The sequence below is a fragment of the Pleurodeles waltl genome, chromosome 6 (genome assembly GCF_031143425.1).
Source record: "Pleurodeles waltl isolate 20211129_DDA chromosome 6, aPleWal1.hap1.20221129, whole genome shotgun sequence".
NCBI lineage: Eukaryota > Metazoa > Chordata > Amphibia > Caudata > Salamandridae > Pleurodeles > Pleurodeles waltl.
Window position 1 is genome coordinate 407,708,054 of NC_090445.1, and position 26,653 is coordinate 407,734,706.

The 26,653-nt window shown below is 47.0% G+C and overlaps 1 protein-coding gene across 1 annotated transcript in view; it reads right to left on the minus strand.

The window, feature by feature from the left end:
- The window catches only part of SLC6A17 (solute carrier family 6 member 17), a 279,329-nt gene that overhangs the window by 96,868 nt on the left and 155,808 nt on the right, over positions 1-26,653 (minus strand). The window contains exons 4-6 of the mRNA XM_069238337.1: positions 14,252-14,409; positions 9,678-9,804; positions 8,349-8,530 (exon numbers count right to left, since the gene is read on the minus strand). Of these exons, the coding sequence (XP_069094438.1) occupies positions 8,349-8,530; positions 9,678-9,804; positions 14,252-14,409 (467 nt within the window). The remainder of the gene's footprint in view (positions 1-8,348; positions 8,531-9,677; positions 9,805-14,251; positions 14,410-26,653) is intronic.

Below are 26,653 nucleotides of genomic sequence, written 5' to 3' on the forward strand. Positions count from 1 at the left end.
GCATAGGAGAAGTGCTACCCCTGACTGTGACTGTGCCTTGTTGGGCTATCCTGCAGTTGTTGCTTCTGCCTGTGAAGGGGACAAAGACTGGATTTTGTGGTATATTCCTACTTGAGAAGAATCTCCAAGGGCTTGGACTGAGCTTGCCTCCTGTTTTTGAAGCCTCATGGACATCAAAGTCTTCACCAACCAGTCTCTGAGTCTGCATGCTGTGGAATATAGCTTGTCAGAGGGTGCCATTCCAGTTATTGGGCCCTTGAGAATGAATTTATGGTAAAATCCCATGAAACAATGGCAGATGACGCCGTGCAACTTCGTAAGGACGCCACTGCCCGGAACCCGTGACGCCACCTGTACCTGAAATTGTGGACCTTGCAGAAGCATGATGATCCCACCAACATCACAAGCCCTGTGTCACTGATGCTGCTGATGTCCCAGGAACTCGCAAGATCGGAGTGTTGTAGCACCATCGTTCGTGACACCTGACTCAGTCGCAGCGCCTGTGACCCTGTGACGTGACCGCGGCCCCGTGAGGCCGTCCCGCAGCAATGTGACTTTGCTGGACTTCAAGCCGCCACCTCACCTCCACCGCTCTGCAACAAGGAGCTGACGCCTCTCCATGAAGCCTCCGCTCCTTCGCCTGGCAGCACCGGAACGGACGCTGCCTCGGACCCAGATACACTTCGCTCCCCGACTCCAGGCACTGGCCTGTTTTCCACACTTTTACTAAGGTACTGTACCTGGGGGTCTGTGTGAATCCATAAACAGTGTCAGTGGCATCACATTGTGGGAAATCACTCTGTCACAACGTCACTTATCATCAGATTTCAGCATTGGTGCTTCTAGGCACTATTGTTGTGATTTTAATTGCTAAGGTCATATTTATCATTGTGTATTGTGGATTTTTATCGTATTTGGTCTTGTTCTACTTAGATAAATGTTTATTATTTTTCTAAACCTTTGTGGTGTCCATTTTGTAGGGTTTCACTGTACTCCTGTGTGAGTTGGTACAAATACTTTACACATTGCTTCTGGGTTAAGCCTTTCTGCTCATGCCAAGCTACCAAGGGGGTGAGTGGGGGTTAACCAGCTGTGTTTCTCCTTTGCCCTGACTAGAGTGAGGGTCCTTGCTTGGACAGGGGGTAACCTCACTGCCAACCAAAGACCCCATTTCTAACATTACATTTCGGAAGGCTAAATCCCTGAGAGATTCATTAATATGCAATAATATCACATTGACTAAGGGTATTAGAGAACATGATCTCAGAGGTTTCTTTCCCTGTGGTCACTGTAAGGCTTGTAAGAATAGCTCTAATACAAGTAAGTACATGGTAGTTGGGGACAGGAAACGCAAGATTAGACAATTCCTTACATGTAGGTCCCAATATGTGTTTTTTATCTTAACATGTCCTTGCCAATTTAGATATGTGGGGAGTACTGTATGCACAACGAGGAAGAGAGTACAAGAATATTTGAGAACCATTGATCATGGGGATGTAAAATACCCTGTGGCCAGGCATTTTCAATAAAAACATAACGGTGAACGTTGTAAACTAACCTTTTTTGCTGAGGAACAAATTGAACATAATCCAAAAGGAGGTAATCGGACTCTGAGGTTAAGGCAAAGGGAGTCTGAATTGATTATCGACGTTGAGCTCCCCAGTCCAGGGGGGTTGAACTTGGACGAAGAATTGAGCATTCATTTGCAACAGTAGTAGCATGTTTCTCTGGAGTGGACATTTGTTTGTGAATAGGATGTCACCATTGTACATACTTTATTTACCTGTGGTTGCTGCTCCTCTAATCTTTCTGCCTGGTTTTATGATATGTGGATTGCCACCCTGAATATGTCTATTATGCACAATATCACTCCTGGTAGGTATTTACATGCTGTGTTTTCTCTTTTGTTCTCTTTTTTTACAGGAGGAAAGGAAGGGGCTCCTCAACTTGGATCCATGGGATTCTGCTACCCTTTCTTCACTTTTTTTGGAGTTTAGCACTCTTCACCAGATGAGCACTTTGTGGTTTTAAATTTATACACATTTTAGTTGTGTTGACTGAGGGATATGGGTATGTCACCTACATGATTCAGCTTATGTTTAAATTAATGATGGGTTCAATGGTTTGGGATTTATATACATGATTATTACTGTCTGTGGGTTTCCCTAGAGTAGTCTGCCGACCTCAAAGCTGTATGTGGATGTTACCAGTAGGATGATTGAAACAAAAATGGGTCTTCTCTTTAGGGAAACTAATATATTTTTTCCTAAGACCCACCCACTTGGGTTTGATTGGCTGATCGATTTTCCCCAGGGGTCAGTTTTATTTCAATGACTATTGTTTCCATATATATTACCCATTTGACAATTTGGAGTGCCATTCAGCCTGGGCCCATGTTTCTGACAGCTTTAAATTTTTCTATGAAATGCATTTTGGATGTATTCAGGTGGTATTATATTTGTCAATAGTCCTGTTGCATTAGCCACATTTGGGAACAGGGCCAGTGATTGCTACTATAGCTGTAATTGCCAATATTTGTTTATAGCAGGCTGTTAAACAGATGGGTGTTTAAGGTTTAAATGCTCCAGTTCCACTATATTTTGCTTCATTTGAAACCAGTAAGGTCAATTCACCGACCCCCTCAGACCACGCCCGCAACCTCGGCTTCATCTTGGACCCTCTTCTCACCATGACCAAACAAGTCAACGCCGTGTCCTCCGCCTGCTTCCTCACCCTCCGCATGCTCCGCAAGATCTTCCGCTGGATCCCCGCCGACACCAGAAAAACCGTGACCCATGCCCTCGTCATGAGCCGCCTGGACTACGGCAACACCCTCTACGCTGGAACCAACGCTAAACTCCAAAAACGCCTGCAACGTATTCAAAACGCCTCGGCCCGCCTCATCCTCAACGTACCCCGCAACAGCCACATCTCCGCACACCTGAGACACCTGCATTGGCTCCCAATCAGCAAAAGGATCACCTTCCGTCTTCTCACCCACGCACACAAAGCCCTCCACAACAAGGGACCGGAATACCTCAACCGTCGCCTCAGCTTCTACGCCCCCACCCGTCTCCTCCGTTCCTCTGGCCTTGCGCTTGCTGCCATCCCTCGCATCCGCCGCTCCACGGCGGGTGGGAGGTCCTTCTCCTACCTGGCAGCCAAGACCTGGAGCACCCTCCCCACCAGCCTCAGGACCACCCAGGACCACTCCGCATTCCGGAGACTCCTCAAGACCTGGCTTTTCGAGCAGCAGTAACCCCCCCTCCCCCTAGCGCCTTGAGACCCGCACGGGTGAGTAGCGCGCTTTATAAATGTTAATGATTTGATTTGAATTGTGAGGTCCCAGGTACCATAGTGCTGTTGTTTTTTTACTGTATACTCATAATGGTCCATAGGGAAGGGACAATTGCCCTCTAGATTTTATACAGCTACAACTGAAGATAGGGAAGGGATAATTATGATCATGTGGCCTTTGTTGTGATTTGGCATACGATGCATGATCAGATTATGGCTTCAATGTATACTAATTTGTTTACAAGCCTGAATGTTTAGCATGTGCACAGTTCCCTATGTACTACATAAGACCATGAATATTGTACTTAAGATATCCGTTGACATGGCAATGAAAGTACTAGTATTAACCTCATATTTTTTGTCAATAATTATGTTCATGTGGCTCTTTTTGTAGCAATTTGACATGCGATACATGATTGGATTATCATTTTAATGTACACTAATTTGTTTACAAGCCTGAATGTTTAGTATGCATGCAGCTCCTTATGTACCACATAGGGCCAGGAATATTGTATTCAGGATGTTCGTCGACATGACAATGAAAGTACTAGCATTAACTTTATATTTTCTATCATATTGCATGATATGGGGCATGAACCTTTATACTTTACCATTTAAATATGGCGATGATGTTTGTTTTTTCACTATTGCCTGCTGTGTATGTTCAGTATGAGTATATCACATGGTGAGTTTTGTGCACAGGTCATGTGATCAAGGCTGCAGGGTCGGCCGAAACTCGTCATTTCAAGTACAAATCCTTAATGTCACTTTCCTCCTGAGTGAGCATTTTTTCTTTGCGCTGTGGATATGTATATTTTACCTACTAACAGTCGCCAGTAAGCAGTTATAGATAGGATCTAGTTTTCATAGAAAACTCATTTCTTGACTTTGCTATAACTTTGACGTCATTTGATGAATCTTCTTGAAATTAAAAAAAAAAAAAGTGTGCCCAAGGGTCCTGTTGTACATAGATAGTTTTGGGGTGATCTGTCAAGCGGAGACCATTTAAAGGGTGATAACAGATTTTGATTACAATAAAAATCATTTGTGGATGGTACCATACTAATTTTAGGATTTGCGGTGTGTTCCAAGGTGATTTTACCCTGTGAAAAAGCCTTCTACTGGGATTTCATGAATCATATTTTCTCATGATTTTCCTATAGAAATGATTGAAGCTGCTCCAGAAGCTAAACTTGTCTGCAAATTTTCTGCAAATTCACACTATCTTTCTCAGCCATATGCGAATGAAGTCTGACATTCTCACTATAACTTGCCCCTTTCCATGCACTGCTAATTACCCCAATTATTACATCACTCATGACATCTTCTTTGACTTCATTGATAATATCACAGTAACATTTGCACTAAAATTATTGATGAGAAAACTGTGCATGGCGAAGGCACGAGTTAAGGTTACATGAGGGCACAAGTTATAGTTCCTTGAAATAACTCTAACTATAAGGGCTGAGCTGAATTTCTATGGTTTTGTGCGTGTACAATCTGAACCTAACTATAACGTCCCTGCAACCTTTGCTTTTTTTTGTTTTTATAGTGAATTTCTAAGTGTTTTTTATTTTATTTCCTCACTGTAATGTCCCTGTAAACCTTGTATATATATATATATATATATATATATATATATAGATTACCTAGTGGCGGTTAGTTAGGACCATGGGGGTCATTCTGACCCTGGCGGCCGGTGACCGCCAGGGTCACCGACCACGGGAGCACCGCCAACAGGCTGGCGGTGCTCCCGAGGACATTCTGACCGCGGCGGTTCAGCCGCGGCCAGAAAGGGTAAACCGGCGGTCTCCCGCCGGTTTACCACTGCCCTTGTGAATCCTCCATGGCTGCGGAGCGTGCTCCGCAGCCATGGGGATTCTGACACCCCCTACCGCCATCCTGTTCCTGGCGGGTCTCCCGCCAGGAACAGGATGGCGGTAGGGGGTGCCGCGGGGCCCCTGGGGGCCCCTGCAGTGCCCATGCCCATGGCATGGGCACTGCAGGGGCCCCCGTAAGAGGGCCCCGCAAAGTATTTCAGTGTCTGCTAAGCAGACACTGAAATACGCGACGGGTGCAACTGCACCCGTCGCACCCCTGCAACTACGCCGGCTCAATTCTGAGCCGGCGTCCTCGTTGCAGGGGCATTTCCTCTGGGCCGGCGGGCGCTCTTTTGGAGAGCGCCCGCCGGGCCAGAGGAAATGTCTGAATGGCCGCCGCGGTCTTTTGACCGCGGTGCGGTCATTCAGCAGCGGTACCTTGGCGGACGGCCTCCGCCGTCCGCCAAGGTCAAAATGACCCCCCATGTTTCCATAGAAAAAGCATTTTTTGATCTGCCTATATCTTTGGCACCGTTTGACGAATCTTCACGAAATTTTCCCCCAAAAAGTGCTGCGGTGATTCTTGTTACACACAAAAAGTTTGGGGGCGATCTGTCAAGCGGGGACAAGAAAAAGGTGGGGTGAAAAAAGTTGATTCCCATAGGACCTTTAGACAAGTCTACAGCCCGAAATTCTAGATGAAATTGCACCAAATTTGTCAGAAAGCTAGCTGTCGGTACGCAGATTGTGCTTTCACTTATTTGGTGTAAATCCGTTACTATTTTTGTGAAATTTAGGTAAATCCAAATTTGTATATCTGTGGCCGCAGCGACTTTGCGATTATTTCACTAATATTTTAGTGAAAATTTGTGCATTTTCGCGAATACGAGTGTGAAAAGAAACGCTGTGATTGGTTGACCACACCCTGACTAGAAAGTTGCAGCTGCCATTTATTTCACGGGACATGGTCCCCAGGAGTGAAAATCCTAATTGAAAGTGGCATAAGGGGTCAAGGTGAAGTTACCCTGACCCCAAGGGTGTGATATAGGTAGTATGTTTTAGGGGCAAATTATGGGCTTAAAATAATTTTGTGCCACCATGCACAAAATTCATGAAAATTTGTGAAGTTTTGCAAATTATTTGCGAAATATTCACGCATTTGAAAAATTCTGAAAGAAAGACCACAGACTACTGATTCATTCACTCACACACCCACTCAGACACTCATGCACCCACTCACAGATCTACTGAGAGAGACTGGCCATGTGGCCAACCTGCGCTGCCCCCGGCCAAAGGCCGTGTGTGGCACAGGGTTAGATGGTTATAAGGGCTTGACTGCACGGCTTGGCTGCATGGTTGGAATAACATATAGTAATTAAAATTACTTTACATTAAAAAAAACATAGAAATTCACTGAAAAAAACAAAGGTTACAGGGACATTATAGTTGAGTTATGAATTTACTCATACAAAACCATAGAAATTCAGGCAGTTATAGTTAGAGTTCTTTCAAGTAACTATAACGCGCACCATAAGGTAACACTAAAGAACCTTCACCATGCACAGTTTTCATATCAATAATTTTATTGCAAATGTTGCAGTGATGATATCAAAGATGCCATACAAGATCTCATCAATGATATAATATGTGGAGTAATAAGCTGTACATGGCAAAGGCACCAGCACTGCCAAGCGGGGAACCTGCAAGGTTGTCCCGCTGACATGGGAGACCCGCATGCTGAGGGCTCCCTTTTTGGCCCCAGGAGTGGCCATGCCGGCTTGGAGCCCCAGAGGGCTCATCACCCGCTCCAGGAGGAGCGCACCCAGAAGGAAGGAGACCTGTGTGTCCTCGCTGGGGGGGGGGGAGCAGAAGCTCACTGCCCCCCCTTTACTGGTGGCTCGCGGGTGGGGGTGGAAACCTCGTCCGAGGTCCCTCGTTCCCGCTGGGCCCCCGTACACAGGCTGCTGAGGCAGCCGTAAGCAGGCCTGGGTGGGTGATCCTCAACGGAGGTCCCCTGCCAGGCAGAATTTATTCCCACTTCGTCACGAGGGTAGAAAGCAGAGCGGAGGAGCTCCGAGAGTAGGGACATTGATGTCCCTGTTTTTGCCTATTTTGTTTTTTACCCCCACTGCGGAGGACAGGTCGTGCTCACAGGATCTGGTGAGAATATTGTCAAAGAACCTATGCATTCCTGCTGTTGTGTTAAGTGTATTCAGGGGATAGTTTTTCCGAAAATGCTCATGTGTTCTCCTATAATCTGCGCAGCTAAGGTGTTATGTTCGCTGACTTGCCATTTGATTTCTGATGATCTGATGTTCCTGTTATGGGCATTTATGATGGAATGTTAACAAAGGCAAGTGCATTCTCAGTAACCTGTTTACTGTGACCTTATGCGTTTCTGGTGAGATGTGTTTTTCCCATTATATGTGTATTATTTTAGTAATGTTTTTGTGACTACTGCCTATGTTGCAGATAATGAGTAATCTATGTGTTATATGTGACTATTGCTGGTTTTTGCAGGGTACTAGTCCCGTGTAATGTTCTGACAACTGCTTAGGTAGCAGGGTATTACTGACATGTTGTGTTTGGTCTAATAATGTTGTTTACAATACAGTTTATTTTCATATAACTTGGTGTTGTGTTTCCTTTGTGGTGGGGATAGTGCATCACGTGTGCTCTGTGTGTTGTGCAAACGCTTTACACGTTGCCTCTGGGATAGGCCTGACTGCTTGTACCAAGCTATAAAGAGGGTGAGCAGGGGTTATCTCCGACGTGTGGCTCCCGACTAGAGTGGAGGGGTTCTGCCTAGCTTAGGTGCATACCCTAGCCAACCAGAAACTCCATTTCTAACATATATATATTCACTGAAAAATAGATATCAGGGTTTACACAAAGTTGTTTCACACACCCGACGGCACACCGAACAATTTAGGTTCAAGCTAGATATTCCCGTTAGTGTTAGGAAATTCAGGTTATCTAAACCTTGCTTGTAAAGACACCTCCCATTAAGCATGGCTAGCATGATTGCTCCTCATAGGTGAATCCTCATTTTGCCCCCCTCCCTTTTATTGGTTAATCCTCATCTCACTTGTCCTCCCTGCTATGGCTTAATTCTAATATCTATAGATTTTTCCCCCAGTCAGAACCTTTCCTGCCTCTGCAACTTCCTTAATAGAAACTTGATACTCCTTACGTCGATGGATGAGCTTCACCTCTGCAACCGACACTCACCTTCCCCGATGACTGGATGCCCTTGATCATGGCAAGTCCCACAAGGCTCCAGGCGAAGAGTAAGCAGAGGGTCATCCTCCAATTCAGACCTCCTCCTTCGGCAATTGAGTCAGAGATATCCAGAGCCTCGCGATACCAGAAGTAGGTGGTGGCTGAGCTTTTGTCACATTCTGCCTCTACAACTGGAAAAAGGAGAATGGTCAGAATGGCACAGGCTCCTGATCACAGACTCTCACAGAAATCTTGCTGCACCGTATCCACTCTTGATCCGACAGGTACACTTGTGGGTGTCCCTTCTTACTGCAGTTCACACACTAGCAGTCCTCATACTGCAAACCTATTCCTGCCTCTGGAGTGTTCCACGTGGGTAAAACCCATTTAATAATTGTTGGACCTTACAGCTGAGCAACTGATCCACATAGAGAGTAAGTGATCTTACAAAGCATCCCATCACCAGGCGTATTCAGTATTCAGACCTTGCTCTGGCAAACTAGTTTAAGTGTAAAATTACTGTCTCTTCTTCTTTAATCCCTAACTATCATGATGGATATTTGGTGAAGTGCATGAAGGGTGCCAAATAGTCCATCCCCCTCTTGCCCTTTTACATCACACATGGGTAACCTGGGGTGTGCATTGTTGCCTGAGGCCCCAAACCACCTTTACCATTAACACGCAAACAAATGATCTGTGGTTTTCTCACCTGCCTTGGATCTGTTGCAGAGGATAGAACACTGGGGACAGGGCTGGGGTTAGAGTTAGGATTAAGGTTCACATTACGGTAAGTAACAGAAAGTGGGTGGTACGTGTTGTGTGGAACCTTTCACCAGCCATGTATCCGCTGCAGGAGAGAAGCTCTGCCCAGAGCAGGGTCAGGGTTAGGTTCATGGACATGCATAGAGGCTGATGGGTGCACATAAGAGCTAAAGTGTGAGGGTAACATGCTGTACAGAGGTCTTCATCTCTCAAGTACAAATTGCAGAGGATGGCTTAGAGCAGGGCTAGCATTAGAGTTTGGTTAGGGTTATAGGAGTGAAGGGAAGGGGCATGATCGGAGAGTGAGCAGCGCTAGTTGTGCAGAGCTCTTCACATGCTTTGTATCCACTGCAGTGGACCAGGCACTGAGCCCAGGGCACTGGGTAGGGTTTGAATAGTGCTAGGGCTATCCTTAGAGAGTGAGGACAGAGTGCAAGGGTGCAGGTTGTGCAGAGTTCCTCACCTACAGTGGATCCGTTCTGGTGGAAGAGGCATAGAGGATGAGGGAAGTGGATTATTGGTAGAGGCTGAAGGTACAGGTTAGATTTAGAGGCTAATGGTGGAGGAGCTCCTCACCTGCAGTGGTTCCGTTGCGGTGCACGGGACACTCAGCCCATGGCAGAGGGTACTGGAAGGACTTGAAGAAGTAGAAGATGCTCCATCCGATGATCACGTTGTAATAAAGTCCAACAAAGAGGCAAACCTGAGGCAAATGTCAAAAAAGACAGACGGTAAGGCTGAGGAACAAGAGACCGAGAGAGAGCGAAATGGTGACTATGAGGTTGTGGAAGGAGAGAGGATGGGTAAATATGAGATGGAAGAGATCATGACTGCACGGCCGAGAAGACAAGAGTGAGAAGCGAGAATAAAAAAGGAGAGACTGTGAAGGTAGGGAAGGAATGGCTACGAGACTGAGCAGGGAGACTGTGCGACTAAGGAGGGAGAAAGGAAAGAGATACTGTGAGTGTTAGAAGGCAGAGACTGTGAGGCTGAGGAATGATCATTTTGTCTTTGCTCAAAAGCAGACGTGAAAGTCACATATGTGACTGAATTGTGCGGCCTCTGTATACTGAATTGTCTCTTCAAAAGCCAAAAGTAAAGTTTGCACCCTCTGAAATGTATAGTCTTCAGCTCTGTACCTTCTACATCATCATTAAACACTGACAGGAAAGCTGTAGCCCTGAAATCAGAGTTCAGCTAGATATTGCGGGCTGCATAGGGGCACGGAACGAAGGGTTTGTGTGAATATACCTACCCAGCTGTCTGTATGTCTGTGTCTGTGTTATCTCTGTTATTGCATAATAGCTCCTGTGCTATGAGTGCGTCGTTCTGGCTGTAGGTTAGTTTGACATCTGGTACAGCTATCCGCAATTTATCCCGGACTCGATAGCCGCAGAACAGCCACTGCTCTTGCTCTAGGTGATTAACTTGTGATACAGTCTTTTCCTTAACCACTGTAATATCTATGAGAACTATAACTTAGCCAGCCCAGATAAATTTTCAGCAGACATACCATGTGGATAGGAGGGCCACACTCCCAGACTCTCCAGACCTAACCCCATAATTCTCAAAGACTCGAAAAAGATAGGTTTAACTTGTGGGAGGTGTGGACAATAAAAATACATTTGGAACACATTTTTATTAACAAAACTGCAAATACCATCAAATTAAGCACATCCGATTAAACGCATTAGTTTAACAAAAAGACAAGAACAAACAAAAAATGTAGTCCAAACAAAGTGTTCTAAATCGTCAACAAAGAAAGAATACGTGTAACAGGGGCAGTGCCATCTGCTTGACTAACACCCCAAAAGGAGGGACACACATAACCTATTAACCACACAAAACAAGACATTTTAAAAGACACATCAAAGAACAAATGGAAAAACATGGGCGTGCCAAATGTCCATAGACTAAATACAGCACATGCGCTGCCAAAGTGAGACCTAAAATTGCACAGTTGGCCGTGTGCTTGTTTAATTTCAGCAAACAAACACAAATGATGGACGGAATGTGGAACCAATCAAACAATCACCCCGGTCACAGATTGGGGTTTAATCCATCAATTCTTTTGCTCACCATGCCACCCCAGTTTGGACCCAGCCATGTGCAAATCAGTCTTGACCCTGGTCCCCATGGGAACAGTCCAGCCCGAACTGCCAGGCCAGGTCGTCCCTGAACTAGAAACAAGCATCCTGGGACCGGTTTCAGGGTATCACCCTTCATCAGCCAGGCTAGCTTGAATCCAGTGGCATAGTGAGTCCGGGAACCACGTCTGGGCATACCCAGTGCTTAACTTTAGCATCCACAGGACCAGCAGAGCTCTTTCTATTACAAACCAGTCCCCCATTTTCACTGGAAAGTGCCCATCCTTATTAGATATATAAAAAAAAAAAACAGGCTTGCCGCCATTGCCTTACACATGCTGCCCAGGTTATGTTAGTTTTTAGCTTCTGCCTTTTTGAACTGGAGAAGTAACAGTGTTCTGATGTGTTTCATTGCCAAAGAAACAGGAATGCCCTCTGGGTGTCTGCGAGGCATGTGTGTGTGTGTATGTGTGCGTATATGCGTGTGTGTGCACAACAGCAGAAGGGGGTTTAGAAGATAGCTATTTATGCTGCTTTGAAAGTAGAACTCTGAGTTGAGACTTCCTTGGTTTGCTGTGTCTCTCAGGCCTCTCCGGAAAGAAACATAAGGGAGGCAGAATTGTTACTAGTGTTCTGCAGGGCTATGGAGGTTTGGTAAAGGAGCCCACGGGCATGAGTATCCCCCAGTCTTACTCACCAAGAGGAGCACAGTCAGATCGAGATTAAACTATAGAGCTACTTGGGGTGCAGTGAGCACTTCACTCTCCTAAACCCAAGAGACACTAAACCTAATGCATGAACAGTAGCTGCATCCCTGCTTACGGTCTCCAAATTCTACCTGTCTTTCCTTCTTCTGTATTGCTATCCTTTTCATCTCATCCTTTGTTCCCTTTCATTGTCTTACCCCATCTGTCTCTCACTTCTTATTATCTCCTTCCTACGCCCCTGAGCATCCTTATTTCCAGCCTCTTTCTTTTCCCTTACCTCCTTTCTCTTTCTCTCTATTATTACCTTCACCTAGTCTGTCATTTTTTCCCCTCCTCCTCTCCTTTGTATTGTTCACCTTTTCTTTTTCTTACATTAATTTTGTCTTTCTTTACCATTTCTTATTTCCCCTCTATTACGCTGTATGCCCCCACCCTTTCTGAAGAGTACAACACAGAGCAAGGCACCAGGAATGTTCTGTTTAAAAACATGTGATCTAAATAACTGCAGCGGGTGAAAAATAGACTGCTCTCCCTGCCACCACCCATATCTATGTCCCTCCCTACATTTTAACAGACTGTTAATATCCTGGAGTAGGCCCTGGTTGACTCTTAGGGATCATCTCAGCCTGACGGCCTCATTAGGTCAAACATAATAGGCAGTGCATGCACCATGTATTGCAAGGTATATTGTGGCTTACAAAAAATACAGAGGGGCTTGGATACTATCCATTTCTGACAATTGGTTTGCTTACCTTGTTACTCGTGTTCGCCTACTTCTTGTTCGTACCCTAACTTGTCAATCTTGTGTTTGTCTTCCCATGGAGAATTGCCTCTTTAATATCTCTTTGATTGGCTGCCACCTCTGCTGCCATAGTTTGCTTTTCAAGCACTACATTTTTGATCTTACCTAGACAGTTCAACACCACCCTCCCTCAGTCCCACTCTCAGATGTCTGTGTTGGTCACCCCACTTTGCCATAACAAAAAAAGCACTATTATGCAGACATCGCTGACTGTGTTATAGCGCTTTTTTCCTCTACATTCTTTGCTCTCTGTGTTGAATCACCACTGCCTTCATGTTTCCTTCGGCCCAACCTCCTTCACACAAGCAATAAAAATAGCATTATGATGCAACCAGTGCTGGCCGCATCATGACACTTAGTTGTTTTAACTTTCATCCATGCTGCAGAGCTGCTTCACTGCCGTACAACATGGCTAAAAGATCATTAACAAAGCCAATACTTTGTGTAGAGAAGACCTATTGCCTTTGCCAGTGTTTAGAATGCACCATGCTGTGTTTATGTTTTTTAAGCACTATTTACATGTGCAGCAATATCTGCCTTGGTCTAAATAATTGTTAGAATTTAGGGACAAATCAGTAGGCAGTAAAATACGTAGCCAACAGCCTAAATCGTATGGCTGGCTAGAATGGCATGAGGGTAGATAGAGGGTAATTGACACTCCCCATTAGTAAGGAACCATGATATTTCCACTCTTACATTCACAAAGTGTATTTCCAGTGCTGCATGGTGCAGCTTCACACATACTGTACCTAGTGAGTGGGCTGATGCTGATGATGCGAAAATATCTTTCCAGGGTGAACCAGAGTTCAAGTCCAGAGTCCCAGGATATTTGCTCTGGGATTCACTAGCATGAACAATTTGAAAACTCCATAAGCAGCAATCTATTACTGTCATATAGTCTTTACATTTTACACAGTTTCTGCTATTGCAGCTATCATAATATGCTTAGAAATGTACCATTTGCTTTTATATTTGCCTCAAATTCATTATGAACACATCTGCCAGTCACCGGACACACCTCTGCCCCAAAGGGCATCACTATATTTTGCATAGATTTCCCCCCTGCCTTTCCTCACACTACTGCTTTGCTGGCTACATTTTCCCCCTGAAGCCACTGCTGATTACCTCTCCAAAAAGCCTGCTTGTGTCTCATGTCTCCATTACAACTTCACCAGATTGTCTAGTTAATTGAATGTGTATTAAATTAGTTTTGCTTTTAAATAAACATAAGATTTGTAGTTTGGTCTGGCTTGCTGGGCATTGTCAGTTGCACCACATAGGTTGATAACTGAGACCAGCAGTAGGCTTTAAAGGCTGATTTGGAGCTATTGCGGGAGAAGGTCTCGGGTTCCTACCAATTATCAATTAGGCCGTAAGGAGCAGGGCCAGAGGTCTAAGTTACTGTATTTAGTTATTGTAGTAAATTGTGGTGATGGGCTAGGAATGGTACTGCAAGGTTGTTAAGGCTTCTTTGAATCGGTCACTGATATTTCATTACTTTCCAGACAATGGTCATCTAGCACAGCCTAGGGCAGGGTATATATAAACACTTACAAGACAACTCGCGAAGCCGATCCCCCCCAGCCGAGGGCAGATGTAGTTCCAGACCCCAATACTCCCGCGGCGGATGCGCTGTCCTACTGCCAACTCCAGGAAGAAGAGTGGAATCCCAATGATGATTAGGAGCACCAGGTATGGGATCATATAGGCACCTGTGTATTGCAGAGGAAAGAGATGCAGAGCCAATAGGAAAAGGGGGTTGGAAGAAAGGAGGGGAAAATCAAGAGATGAAAGAGCAATGGTATGGTAGTGAGGCATAGACAGAGAATGAGATTGAAGTGAAGGCAAAAGAGAGGAAAGCAGGGAGAGCACAGAATTTTGAAGAATGCATGAAGGTACAGGAGGGGTACCAGGGCAAAGGTTTGGAGGGTGGAAAACAGAAGATAGGAAGGAAAATATTTAATGCAGCCACAGAGAGACCATGGAGAGGGTGAGAAGGGAATATGAGAACAATAGGAGAGAGGATTTGGGGAAAGGAAGATATAAAAACAGTAATTATCATAGAGTTATAAGGTGCTTCCTTCCATGGGGAGTCTAACACTTCTTTGCAATATCCCAATGCCAACAATGAAGTACTAATAGGCGGTCTTTGACCTAAGTACTGACGTGCAAGAGCATTCAAAACACTCAAAATACAGCTATTTACAAACTGAGAGGGATCAAAGTCCTTTAAATTACCATTGAATCAACCTAACTTAGTGCAGGAGAATTTAAAGCTTAAGTCTACCAGACATACTTGGAGATGGAGGGTACAGCAAACACAAGGAATACACAAAGCCCAATTCAAGGTTGGCATAGAAATAATAGTAAACTACACAGGGACTCCCAGCGCAATACAATTCATTAGTTACTCTTTCCTGTCTGACTTTAGAGGCAGCCGTAAATTACTGCCTTGCCGCTCCACCGGTGTCAGTCCAAGTAAAGAAGAGAAGCATTCGACCAGTTTGTATTGCGTTTTATAGGGTGTGAGATCCATTTTTGTTCCCTGCCTAGACATACCAGATGTCTTGTGCAATCGGCATGTGACTTGGAGAACCGTCTGGGTCAGGTCCTTCTATACCTATCCAGGAGTCATGTCACACAACATTTTTGGGCTGATTGGGCTGCTGGTAAAGGAAGAGACCGTCAAATAATATACAACAAAAAGCTGGGCTGTAATGAAGCTTGTTAACTCACCCCCTTTAGTGGCTTTTGAACACGTTAGCTCATTTGAGCATTTATGATATTGAGTCAATAAATATCACACTTATTTACTGCCCTCCCAAAACTCACCTAGCATTTCAAAAGGCTCTTTAGATCTCTGTCTACCTTTAAGCTGTTGCAGATATAGAAGTGCTGAAGGTGTCCAACAACTTATCTGAGTTCAAATTTATACAAAACGCAATATATGCTGTGCATAATAAAGGCAACACACTATTATTTAAATGATTTTATTTGCAGTTTTAAAAGTATATATGAATTCATTATATGCAGTATTTTTAAAAGTGGATACATTCTTTTAAACTGTTTGAACTAAGTTATAACATCAACACTAACCTTGTGCCAGAGACTTGTGCGGAGGTCATACATTTTACATTGCTATCACTATATACGTAGCTAGGCTGGATTGCCATCTTAAGATACAGCTGGGTCTCCTTCCAGTAACATGTAGCAGACCTTCCTAAGCGATTACTCTTTCATATGCTTCAGCAGTTATAATCAACCTACTTATGTATCATACATTCACTGGCGGGTGGTCTTACAGGGTAATCTCAAGGTCTTAGTTAGTTCTTTCCACATCTCTGGGTCTTCCAGCAGTTTTTCATGTTCCTTTCTGACTCCTTGTTCCACACAACATTCTCCCACGACTCTTAGGCATCCAGCCATGTCTGGAATTCTAGGGCTAAGCAGTGTATTGCTAAAATTCTGCTGGCTAGTAATAGTGTGAAATCTACAATATGTTGGCCAAACCCTAGTTTGGGTGATCACTCTAGATCTGGAAATTGGAAATGTTTCCTTGTTGACCAGTTGGTCAGATCTTTGCTTACTAAGTATAGTAAGGGTCTGTCACAAATATGTTGAAACAAAGGTGGCCACCTAACACAATTTTGATAAACTACCTGCCAAGACGTTAGTCCTCTTATTCAAAGGGAGTTCAGAAGCTGGTTTAAGAAGGGCAGTGTTCATCAGAAGGTACGTTGGTATAAAAAGGTCTCCCCTCCTTAGCTGGGGAATATGTTCCAATAAAATTCTCTAAGAATAATAGATCAAAACAATTTCATGTATAGTTTACAAAGAAGCACAAATCACTGCAGTAAATATTTTGAGAAAAGGTTTAAACTTCTGTCCAGATGCTCACTTCAACCGGCTGGAAACTAAAATCGATGTGCAAGTTCAAATTGGTGCAATATCATGCCATGAGAGAAGGAGATAGGAGTGACAGTACCTCAAAAGGACAGACAAAGAAACTGAGTTAAATATTGAGGACTTTGATACATTTGTGACTTTGAGGAACCTACTCGGGGAAGGTGAAGAAAGGGAAATGGAAGTCACAGGAGATGAAATCCTAAATTAACTAGGCATTATACAAATTAGAGCAGGGCTGAGTGACCTCAAGAAAAAAATCAGGATTCTGCCTCATCTTGCCCCCAGGAAATAAAACAGGTATATTTCAGGAATGTGTAATGAGATATTTGGATAAATTACAAAGAACCAATCTGATAAAACTTGATTATTTGAGCAAAATAGGAATGATGTGCCCAAGAGGCACTGAGCAAAGATCAATAAATAATAATCAAACGGGTGTTAAAGGAGGGAACATAGTCCTACAGTCAAGGAATAATAAAATGATGGAGGCCTACCGACAACTAAATGACACAAAGTGTTATAGGAGAGTACTGGAAAATCCAATAAAATACATAACTGTAATCTATCAGGAGAAACTGGCAAATTGGAAAGATTCAGGATTCCTGAGTGATGAAGAGACCAGTTTTCTTATAGTAGAATTTCCAATGATGCCTACCATATATTTCCTCCGTAAAGTACACAAAAAGGCAAAAAAAACACCAGGAGGACCTATTGTTTCTAGTATTGGCTTGATATATGAAAAAAGCTTCACAATATGTAGATGTATTTTGAGCACTGATTGTCAAACAGTTGAACTCCTATCTTAAGGATACAAACAATTTCCTACATCATTCCTTGGCAAGAAGGTTACTGACTGATTAAGATGGCTGTTGTGTCATTATACACCGCATTGATCGTGACCTCAGATTACCAGCTTGAAGTTACTTTCTTGAGAAGGAAAATTTATCCAAGAGAGACTATACAAATATATTATTGGAAATGATGGAAAGTATTTTAAAGAACAACTTTTTTCTTATTGGAGATGAACTATATCATCACATATGCGGGACTGCCATCGGAAACTCAGTTGCCAAAAGCTACGCAGATCTCGCTATCTGATAGTTGGAGAGAGAGTTTGCATGGGCAGAACAACATGAGCAATACCTTGACAAGATTATAATTTGTCTATGCTACATTGATGACGTATTTGTAGTATGGGATGGAAATGTGCAGGATTTTGAAAAATACTTTTTAAGTCTGAATAGCAGTCCATACAGAATTCCATGGCCATATACCATTAGTCAAGATAAAATTGAGTTTTCGGGTACATTGGTATATGTAGAAAACCAAAGACAGGAAACAAAACTATATAGAGGCACTTTCACAGATCATGTTTTCCATGCATCAAGCCACCATGATCGAAAACTCAAGTGGACTATCCCTTATGGAGAGATGCTGAGAATCAAAAGGAATTGTTCAACTGAAAGAGAGTTTGAGAATAACATTGAGAGAAGGAAAAGGAGGTTCATGTCTCAAAGATATCCAATGAAGGTTCTGGAATAAGCACACGAACAAACCAAGAGTGCATCACGAACAGAATTACTTCATTAGACTAAGAGAAGAGAAATAGATTTGAACAAGAGTAAACGATTGGTTATCTCCTTTAGCAAGGAAGTCAACTCGATAAGGAGGATCCTTAGGAAGCAATGACAGTTAATAAGTCATGATGAGGGTGTGAGAGAAAAAATTGTGCCATCTCAGAAACAGAAGTTCAAAAGAGCACGGTCATTATCCACAATACTAATTTCTAGCCACTTGATTCCAAAAAGGTAGGAAGGCTATGGACTGCCACACCCCCCTACTGGGACCCTGGCAGACAGGATTGAACTGAAAAGGGACCTTGTGCACTTCTAAGCCACTCTTTGAAGTCTCCCCCACCTCAAAGGCACATTTGGGTATTTAAACAGGGCCTCTGCCCCTACCAACTCAGACACTTCCTGGAGAAGAGAACCTAAACCAGAACCTGCATCCTGCCAAGAAGAACTGCCTGATCCTGCCAAAGGACTCACCTGACTGCTTTCTGTGAAGGACTGCTGCCTTGCTGCTCTCTGCCTGTGGTGAGAAGTGCTCTCCAAGGGCTTGGACAGAGCTTGCCTGCTGTTCCCTGAAGTCTCAGGACCAAAAAGACTTCGGGGGTCATTCCGACCCCGGCGGTCAAGGACCGCGGGGCCGGGGTCGGCGGGAGCACCGCCAACAGGCTGGCGGTGCTCCGCAGGGCATTCTGACCGCAGCGGTTTGGCCGCGGTCAGAACAGGAAAACCGGCGGTCTCCCGCCGGTTTTCTGCTGCCCTCAGGAATCCTCCATGGCGGCGCAGCTTGCTGCGTCGCCATGGGGATTCCGACACCCCATACCGCCATCCTGTTCCTGGCGGTTCACCCGCCAGGAACAGGATGGCGGTATGGGGTGTCGTGGGGTCCCTGGGGGCCCCTGCAGTGCCCATGCCAATGGCATGGGCACTGCAGGGGCCCCCGTAAGAGGGCCCCACAAAGAATTTCAGTGTCTGCTTAGCAGACACTGAAATTCACGACGGTGCAACTGCACCCGTCGCACCTTCCCACTCCGCCGGCTCCATAAGGAGCCGGCTTCCTCATGGGAAGGGGTTTCCCGCTGGGCTGGCGGGCGGCCTTCTGGCGGTCGCCCGCCAGCCCAGCGGGAAACACAGAATCACCGCGGCGGTCTTCAGACCGCGGAGCGGTGTTCTGTCGGGGGAACTCTGGCGGGCGGCCTCCGCCAACCGCCAGAGTTAGAATGACCCCCTTCATCTCTACAAGAAGGACTCCTTGTGTGGCGAAAATTGACGCACAGCCTGCCAGAAACGACGCACAGCCTGCACCACGGTGAAAAATTCACCTCACGCTGAATGGGAACAACGAAGCCTGACTTCGCAACGAGAAGATCGACGCAGTGCGAGCGTAGCGACCAGAAATTCTACGCACGGCCCACTGGATCGATGCACAGCTGAGCCGGAACGGCGCAGCCCGACTTCCAGAGAGGAATCGACGCAGCACCTGCCGCGCAGTAGAAATTTCCACGCAACGCCCACTGGATCGATGCAGCCCCTGTGACTTCGTACCATCAGCGCCGGAAATCCACGCATCATCCCTGGGGCTTCTACAAAACCCACAACCCGAAGAGGATCCACCACCGAGTGCCGGAAATCGACACACAGCCGTCCCTGCGTGAAAATCAAGCGACGCCTCGCCATGTGCGGCCCGAGAAATCGACACACACCCCATTGTTTTCCACGCATCTCCTCCTCGGCAGTCCTTTGCGGAGATTTTGAACGTGAACCAGGTACTTTGTGCTTGAAAAAGACATGTATTGCTTTTAAAAGACTAAAGACACTTTATATCACTTTTACAGTGATATCTCAAAATATACTTATTGCATTTGAATCCTTTTGACCTGCATTTTATCAGATAAACATTATGGGGGTCATTCTAACCCTGGCGGTCGTCGACCGCCAGGGCTAAAATGACGGGGGCACCGCCAACAGGCTGGCGGTGCCCCGCAGGGCATTCTGACTGCGGCGGTTCGGCCGCGGTCAGAAGTGGAAAACCGGCGGTCTCCCGCCGGTTTTCCGCTGCCCTTCTGAATCCTCCATGGTGGCGCAGCTCGCTGCGCCGCCATGGGGATTCAGACACCCCATACCACCTCCAGGAACAGGATGGCAGTATGGGGTGTCGTGGGGCCCCTGGGGGCCCCTGCAGTGCCCATGCCAATGGCATGGGCACTGCAGGGGCCTCCGTAAGAGGGCCCCACAATGAATTTCACTGTCTGCATTGCAGACAGTGAAATTCTCGACGGGTGCCACTGCACCCGTCGCACCTTCCCACTCCGCCGGCTCCATTCGGAGCCGGCGTCCTCGTGGGAAGGTTGTTTTACACTGGGCTGGCGGGCGGCCTTTTGGCGGTCGCCCGCCAGCCCAGTGTAAAACCCAGAATACCCGCAGCGGTCTAATGACCGCGGTGCGGTATTCTGGAGGGGGGAAATCTGGCGGGCGGCCTCCGCCGCCCGCCAGGGTGAGAATCACCCCCTATATATTTTTCTAAATATTGTGTGGTGTATTTTTGTGGTGCTATACTGTGTTCTTGCATGATTTATTGCACAAATACTTTACACATTGCCTTCTAAGTGAAGCCTGACTGCTCAGTGCCAAGCTACCAGAGGGTGGGCACCGGTAATTTGGATTGTGTGTGACTTACCCTTACTAGAGTGAGGGTCCTTGCTTGGACATGGGGCAACCTGACTGCCAACCAAAGACCCCATTTCTAACATAAGGTAATATGATTATTTATACACTGATCCCTATAGGGCTCTGAAGAACATAGGTAGAATGATAACATCATGATTTATAAGTCAGAGACATTTTAAGAATATTTACTTCCGATCCTATAATGAAAGGTGGCTATCAGAGCTAGATATATTTCATGATTATAACTGAGTACCCATAAATAGAATTGGTATAAGAGGTAGTAGTTGCCTGTGGGGAGTGGGTCTCAACTGTCTAATTTACAACCAAGACAGTCTTTGAAAAGTGAATTTCTACCCAAGCAAAGTGAATGGGTGATATGGATCTGCAGAGGTTAATAGTTTGCACTAAAATGTTGGGATAGCATGTATGTAAACTTCACATTACCGGACAAATAATGTGATTCTGTGATATCTTTCTCTGTCTCCTAGCACTCTGTATATCTCTGTAAAAGTATTGCTGTCCTGAAGAAGAGGGGGGAATCATTGCAAGTACCACCAAATTGCCGCGTCAACAGTCCGTTTTCTTTTTTGGCTTTTGTAATTGTGAACAGCTTTTACTACGGTAGTCATTTTGCTTTGTAGAATTATATTGGGGGTCATTACAACATTGGCGGTAAAAGCCGCTTACCGCCGTGCAGAAGACCGCCAATACACCGCCGTGGCCGCGGACTTCCGCCACAGCTATTATGACCCACATTTCGGAATCTGCCGAAATTCAGACACCCACACAAGTCCGCCACACCAAAGGTCAGTGATAAACTGGCGATAACAAATCCTCCACCTCCACGCCAACAGAAACACGCCCATGCTATTACGACCCATGAATCCACGCGGCGGTCTTTCAACAGTGGTATTCCATTGGCGGTACACACCGTTGCGCTCAAAATACACAAACATCTCCAAAACACCGCCACATTGGACAATTCAAAATACACACACCTGATACACATACAAACAACACTCCCACACACCCAATACAATATAAAACACACACCCACATCACCCACAAACCCCTATGATCACAATTCACAGACGAAGGCCAGATAGACAGCACAGCAAAGACAACCCTACCATACAGAGGCACACAACACCATCACCCACACAACATCCACGCACAAAACACCACACACCACTACACATCACCACATACATCAACACTCACACCGCCCCACACATCACACACACCACCCCATGGCACGCCAAAGACACCCCCGCTTTTCCGAGGAGGAGCTCCGTGTCATGGTGGAGGAAATTGTCCGGGTAGAGCCACAGCTATTTGGCTCACAGGTGCAGCACACATCCATAGCCAGGAAGATGGAGCTATGGAGAAGAATAGTCGACAGGGTCAACGCTGTGGGACAGCACCCAAGAAATAGGGAGGACTCAGGAAGAGGTGTAACGACCTACGGGGGAAGGGGCGTTCAACGGTCTCCAGGCACAACATCGTGGTTCAGCGGACTGGCGGCGGACCCCCACCTCCTCCCCCACAACTAACAACATGGGAGGAGGAAGTCTTGACCATCATGCATCCAGAGGGCCTCAGAGGAGTCGGTGGAGGATGGGACACTGGTAAGTCAAATCTTAACTATCCTATCCCCCACTCTACCTGCATGCTATCACACCCCCCCACCCTCACACCCTCCCCTATCACCCCAACTCCTCACTAATGTATTCATAACACAAACTACACATCCCAACACCAAGCCCTGCATGACACAACGAAGCATGGACACCTCTCACCTAAGCATGCCCACTGCACATACCCAGAACAACCCCCTAACCATCATCACACAAGCCCCCACACAGGAATGCTTGCACTGGGGTACACAGACACCCACCCACTGCACACCATCACACACACACATGCAATAATCATGCTCTTATGCCCCTGCAGGAACACGAAGGACCGTCACCACACCAGAGGGTCCAGACAACACCACTCCACCCCCAGAAGAGGCCCACAGTGACGATAGCAGCTCTGCCCTACTGGATCCTGATGACCAGCCCGGACCATCGTGGGCCTCGGGACAGTCGGTTCCCCTTGCACAGGCACAGCCCAACACTGACCTTCCACCCTCTGGTAACACCAGCACAGCACCCACCCAGCGGGCCCAAACCTCCGTACCCAGGACAGATCAATCAGCGGTGTGTCCACCACTACAGGGAGCCCAGGATAACCCCCACCCCAACAACAACAGGGTAGTGGTAGTGGGCACACGGTCCAGGGGACGGAGGCACAGGAACACAAGGGAACTGGGAGGGCTGCTGTGCGACAGGGGGCGGACAGGCCAAGGGAACCCACTCTCCACGAGGCCCTCACCTCCATCATGGGAGCATACCACCACTCCTAGGAGACGATGGCGACGGTCCTGGTCAAGTTTCAGGAGACCCAGCGCCTGCAGGAGGACCAGTATTTGGGGTTCAGGGAGGAAGGAGCTCAGGACCATCAGCTCCGTCTTGGGCACTATCGTAGGGGTGCTGAAGGACATACAGCAGACCCTGAGGGACACCGTGGCACTCCAAGGGGCCCCTGACACTAGCCAGGACGATGAACTGCCCACCACCTCCGCTGGCGCTAGTGGACAGGACGCCCCGCCACAGGACCACCACACCAGCACCCCACCCCCTGCACACGGACAACCACCACGCAAGCGGTCCCTGAGATCCAGGAACAGGACAGAGCAAGATGGCCAGACCCCGCCAGGAAATGAGACCACCCTGATTGCCCCCCCACTGTCCCACTTTGTTACCCTGTCCATACTTGAACTGCCCCAGCTCCACTTCCTATGCCCATATGGGCAGTGCACCTGTGAGACTAATAGACTGGATTCTGCCATGGACATTCCTCCGCCATCACCCATCACCATTTTGCCACCCCCTCCCATTTCTGAGCACTTCAATAAACACCCTTGAAACACAAAACAATCTGGAGTCAGTCTATGATTTGTTAAAATGGAATATCTATTACAGTGTCAAAATGCGTTGTGAGATGTAAAGGCAACATACCAATGTCACACATCACAAGTCCTTGAAGGATGCAAGTAGGTGACACACATTGGTAACCACAGCTGTGAAACCGTAATAGAAAGAAACAACTCAATTACCAAATAATCCCCTTAAATTACAAACAGGATAGAGGAAGACGTGTGACAGTGAATGTAATGGTAAAAATGAAAATGTTCTCACCTGTGTGTCACTGGAAATATTGCTGTATGACTGACTCCCTGTTGTCGTTGTCTTCTTCCTCAGCTTCCTCCTCATCACTGTCCACAGGCTCCACAGGCTCCACAGGCTCCACAGCTGCCACAACACCGTCATCTGGACCATCCTCCCCCAGAAAAGGCACCTGGCGTCGCAAAGCCAAATTATGAAGCATTGAGCAGGCGATGATGATCTGGCACACCTTCTTCGGTGAGTAGAATAGGGAACCACCTGTCATATGGAGGCACCTGAACCTGGCCTTAAGGAGGCCGAAGGTGCGTTCGATCACCCTCCTAGTCCGCCCATGGGCCTCATTGTAGCGTTCCTCTGCCCTGGTCCTGGGATTCCTCACTGGGGTCAATAGCCAGGAAAGGTTGGGGTAACCAGAGTCCCCTAATAGCCATACACGGTGCCTCTGGAGTTGACCCATCATATCAGGGATGCTGCTATTCCGCAGGATGTAGGCGTCATGCACTGAGCCAGGGAACATAGCATTAACCTGGGAGATGTACTGGTCTGCCAAACAGACCATCTGTACATTCATGGAAGGATAACTCTTCCTGTTCCTCTACACCTGTTCACTCCGGTGGGGGGGGGGGACCAGAGCTACATGGGTCCCATCAATGGCACCTATGACGTTGGGGATATGTCCAAGGGCATAGAAGTCACCTTTAACTGTAGGCAAATCTTCCACCTCAGGGAAAATGATGTATCTCCTTACGTGTTTCTGCAGGGCAGACAACACTCTGGACAAGACGTTCGAAAACATAGGCTGGGACATCCCCGATGCCATGGCCACTGTTGTCTGAAATGACCCACTTGCAAGGAAATGGAGCACTGACAGCACCTGCACGTCAGGGGGGATTCCAGTGGGATGGCGGATTGGTGACATCAGGTCTGGCTCCAACTGGGTACATAGTTCCTGGATTGTGGCATGGTCAAACCTGTAGGTGACGATTACATGTCGCTCTTCCATTGTCAACAGGTCCACCAGCGGTCGGTACACCAGAGGATTCCGCCATCTTCTCACATGTCCCAGCTGACGGCGCCTACGAAGGACAACAGCGACGAAAAAGTCAATTTTCCTCCAGGTATGTACCCACAGTTACACAGAAGACTGCACCAAACACAAAACCCTTCCTGTATGTGTGTTGAGTGTAGGCCTAGCTATGTGTGACGCAGAAGTAAATGAAGCCATGTGGGCCCCTGAAATGGCGGCTGCCTGACCTCTAAACTGGGACAATGGGATTGTGGGGTAACTGCGCTGGCGTTGCACACCGTTGCGGTAGGCGGTCGTAGACTGCGGCTCAATGCTGCATTGGTTAACATAGGACCCTATGGGTCCCAGGAGCCAATGAACAGGTGCGCCGGCGGTAATGATACGCACCGCTGCGGACGTCACCGCCATTTTCTATCTGTTCAATCACTAGATACCTGATCTTCGAGAGGACCTACACTGCAAGTGCTGCTGTGACCTCGGTCTGGAAGCGACGATGGCTGCTGCGTCTGGGGAAAGGGCCCCTGCCTTCACTGCTCAGGAGTTGGAGAAACTGGTAGACGGGGTCCTCCCCCAGTACACGCTACTCTACGGTCCTCCAGACCAACAGGTTAGTACACAGGGAGCACGTTGTATGGGCTAGGCCTGGGTGGAGAGGGCTGGTTTTAAGAGGGAAGGGGGCAGAGTTCAGGGAACATTAATGCATGTGAATGAATGGGCCACATGGCTCACATCAACGGTGCAGTTAGTAATGACTTTTCGTCTTCCCTTGTACATGTCATGTAGGTCAGCGCCCACCAGAAGAGGGACATTTGGCGTGCCATCGCCAAGGACGTCCGGACCCTGGGGGCCCACCAGAGACGGGGCACCCACTGCCGGAAAAGATGGGAGGACATTCGCAGCTGCAGCAAGAAGACGGCGGAGGCTCAGCTGGGGATGGCCTCCCAACGTGGGAGGGGTGCCCGTCGCACCATGACCCCCCTGATGTTCCGGATCCTGCCGGTGGCCTACCCTGAGTTGGATGGGCACTTGAGGGCATCACAGCAGACACAAGGGGGTGAGTACAACCTCATTCTGCGGACTTTGCGCGCAGTGGAGGGGTCTGGGTGGGGGAGGAAGCCTGTGGGTGTACCTAGGCCAGCCAGAAATACGTAGACTAGGCCCCTCTGTAATGCAGCCCATGTGGCACTCTACACCACCGCAGTAGAGTGCCAAGTACAGGTATATATGCCCCTGTGGCATCCATGTGTGCAGATGTCCACCATAGCCATGTAGGCCATATCCCAGGAATTGCATATGCAGAGGCCAGGAGCACGGCATAGTGCAGGGGGATGCTGTGTCTGTCTTGTCCGCCAACGGTAGCGGTATGCCATGCACTCAACCTGTTCTTCTTCTGTCTTTCCCCCCCCTTTTTGTGCTTTCGCTGTTCTTATGTGCATCAGCATCATCAGGCGGAGGTACAGTGGCACCGGAGCACGAGGGAGCTGCATCCCACATGGCCATGAAGGGCCACACCACGGACTCAGAATGCACCAGTGGACGGAGGGCGAGGGGAGCT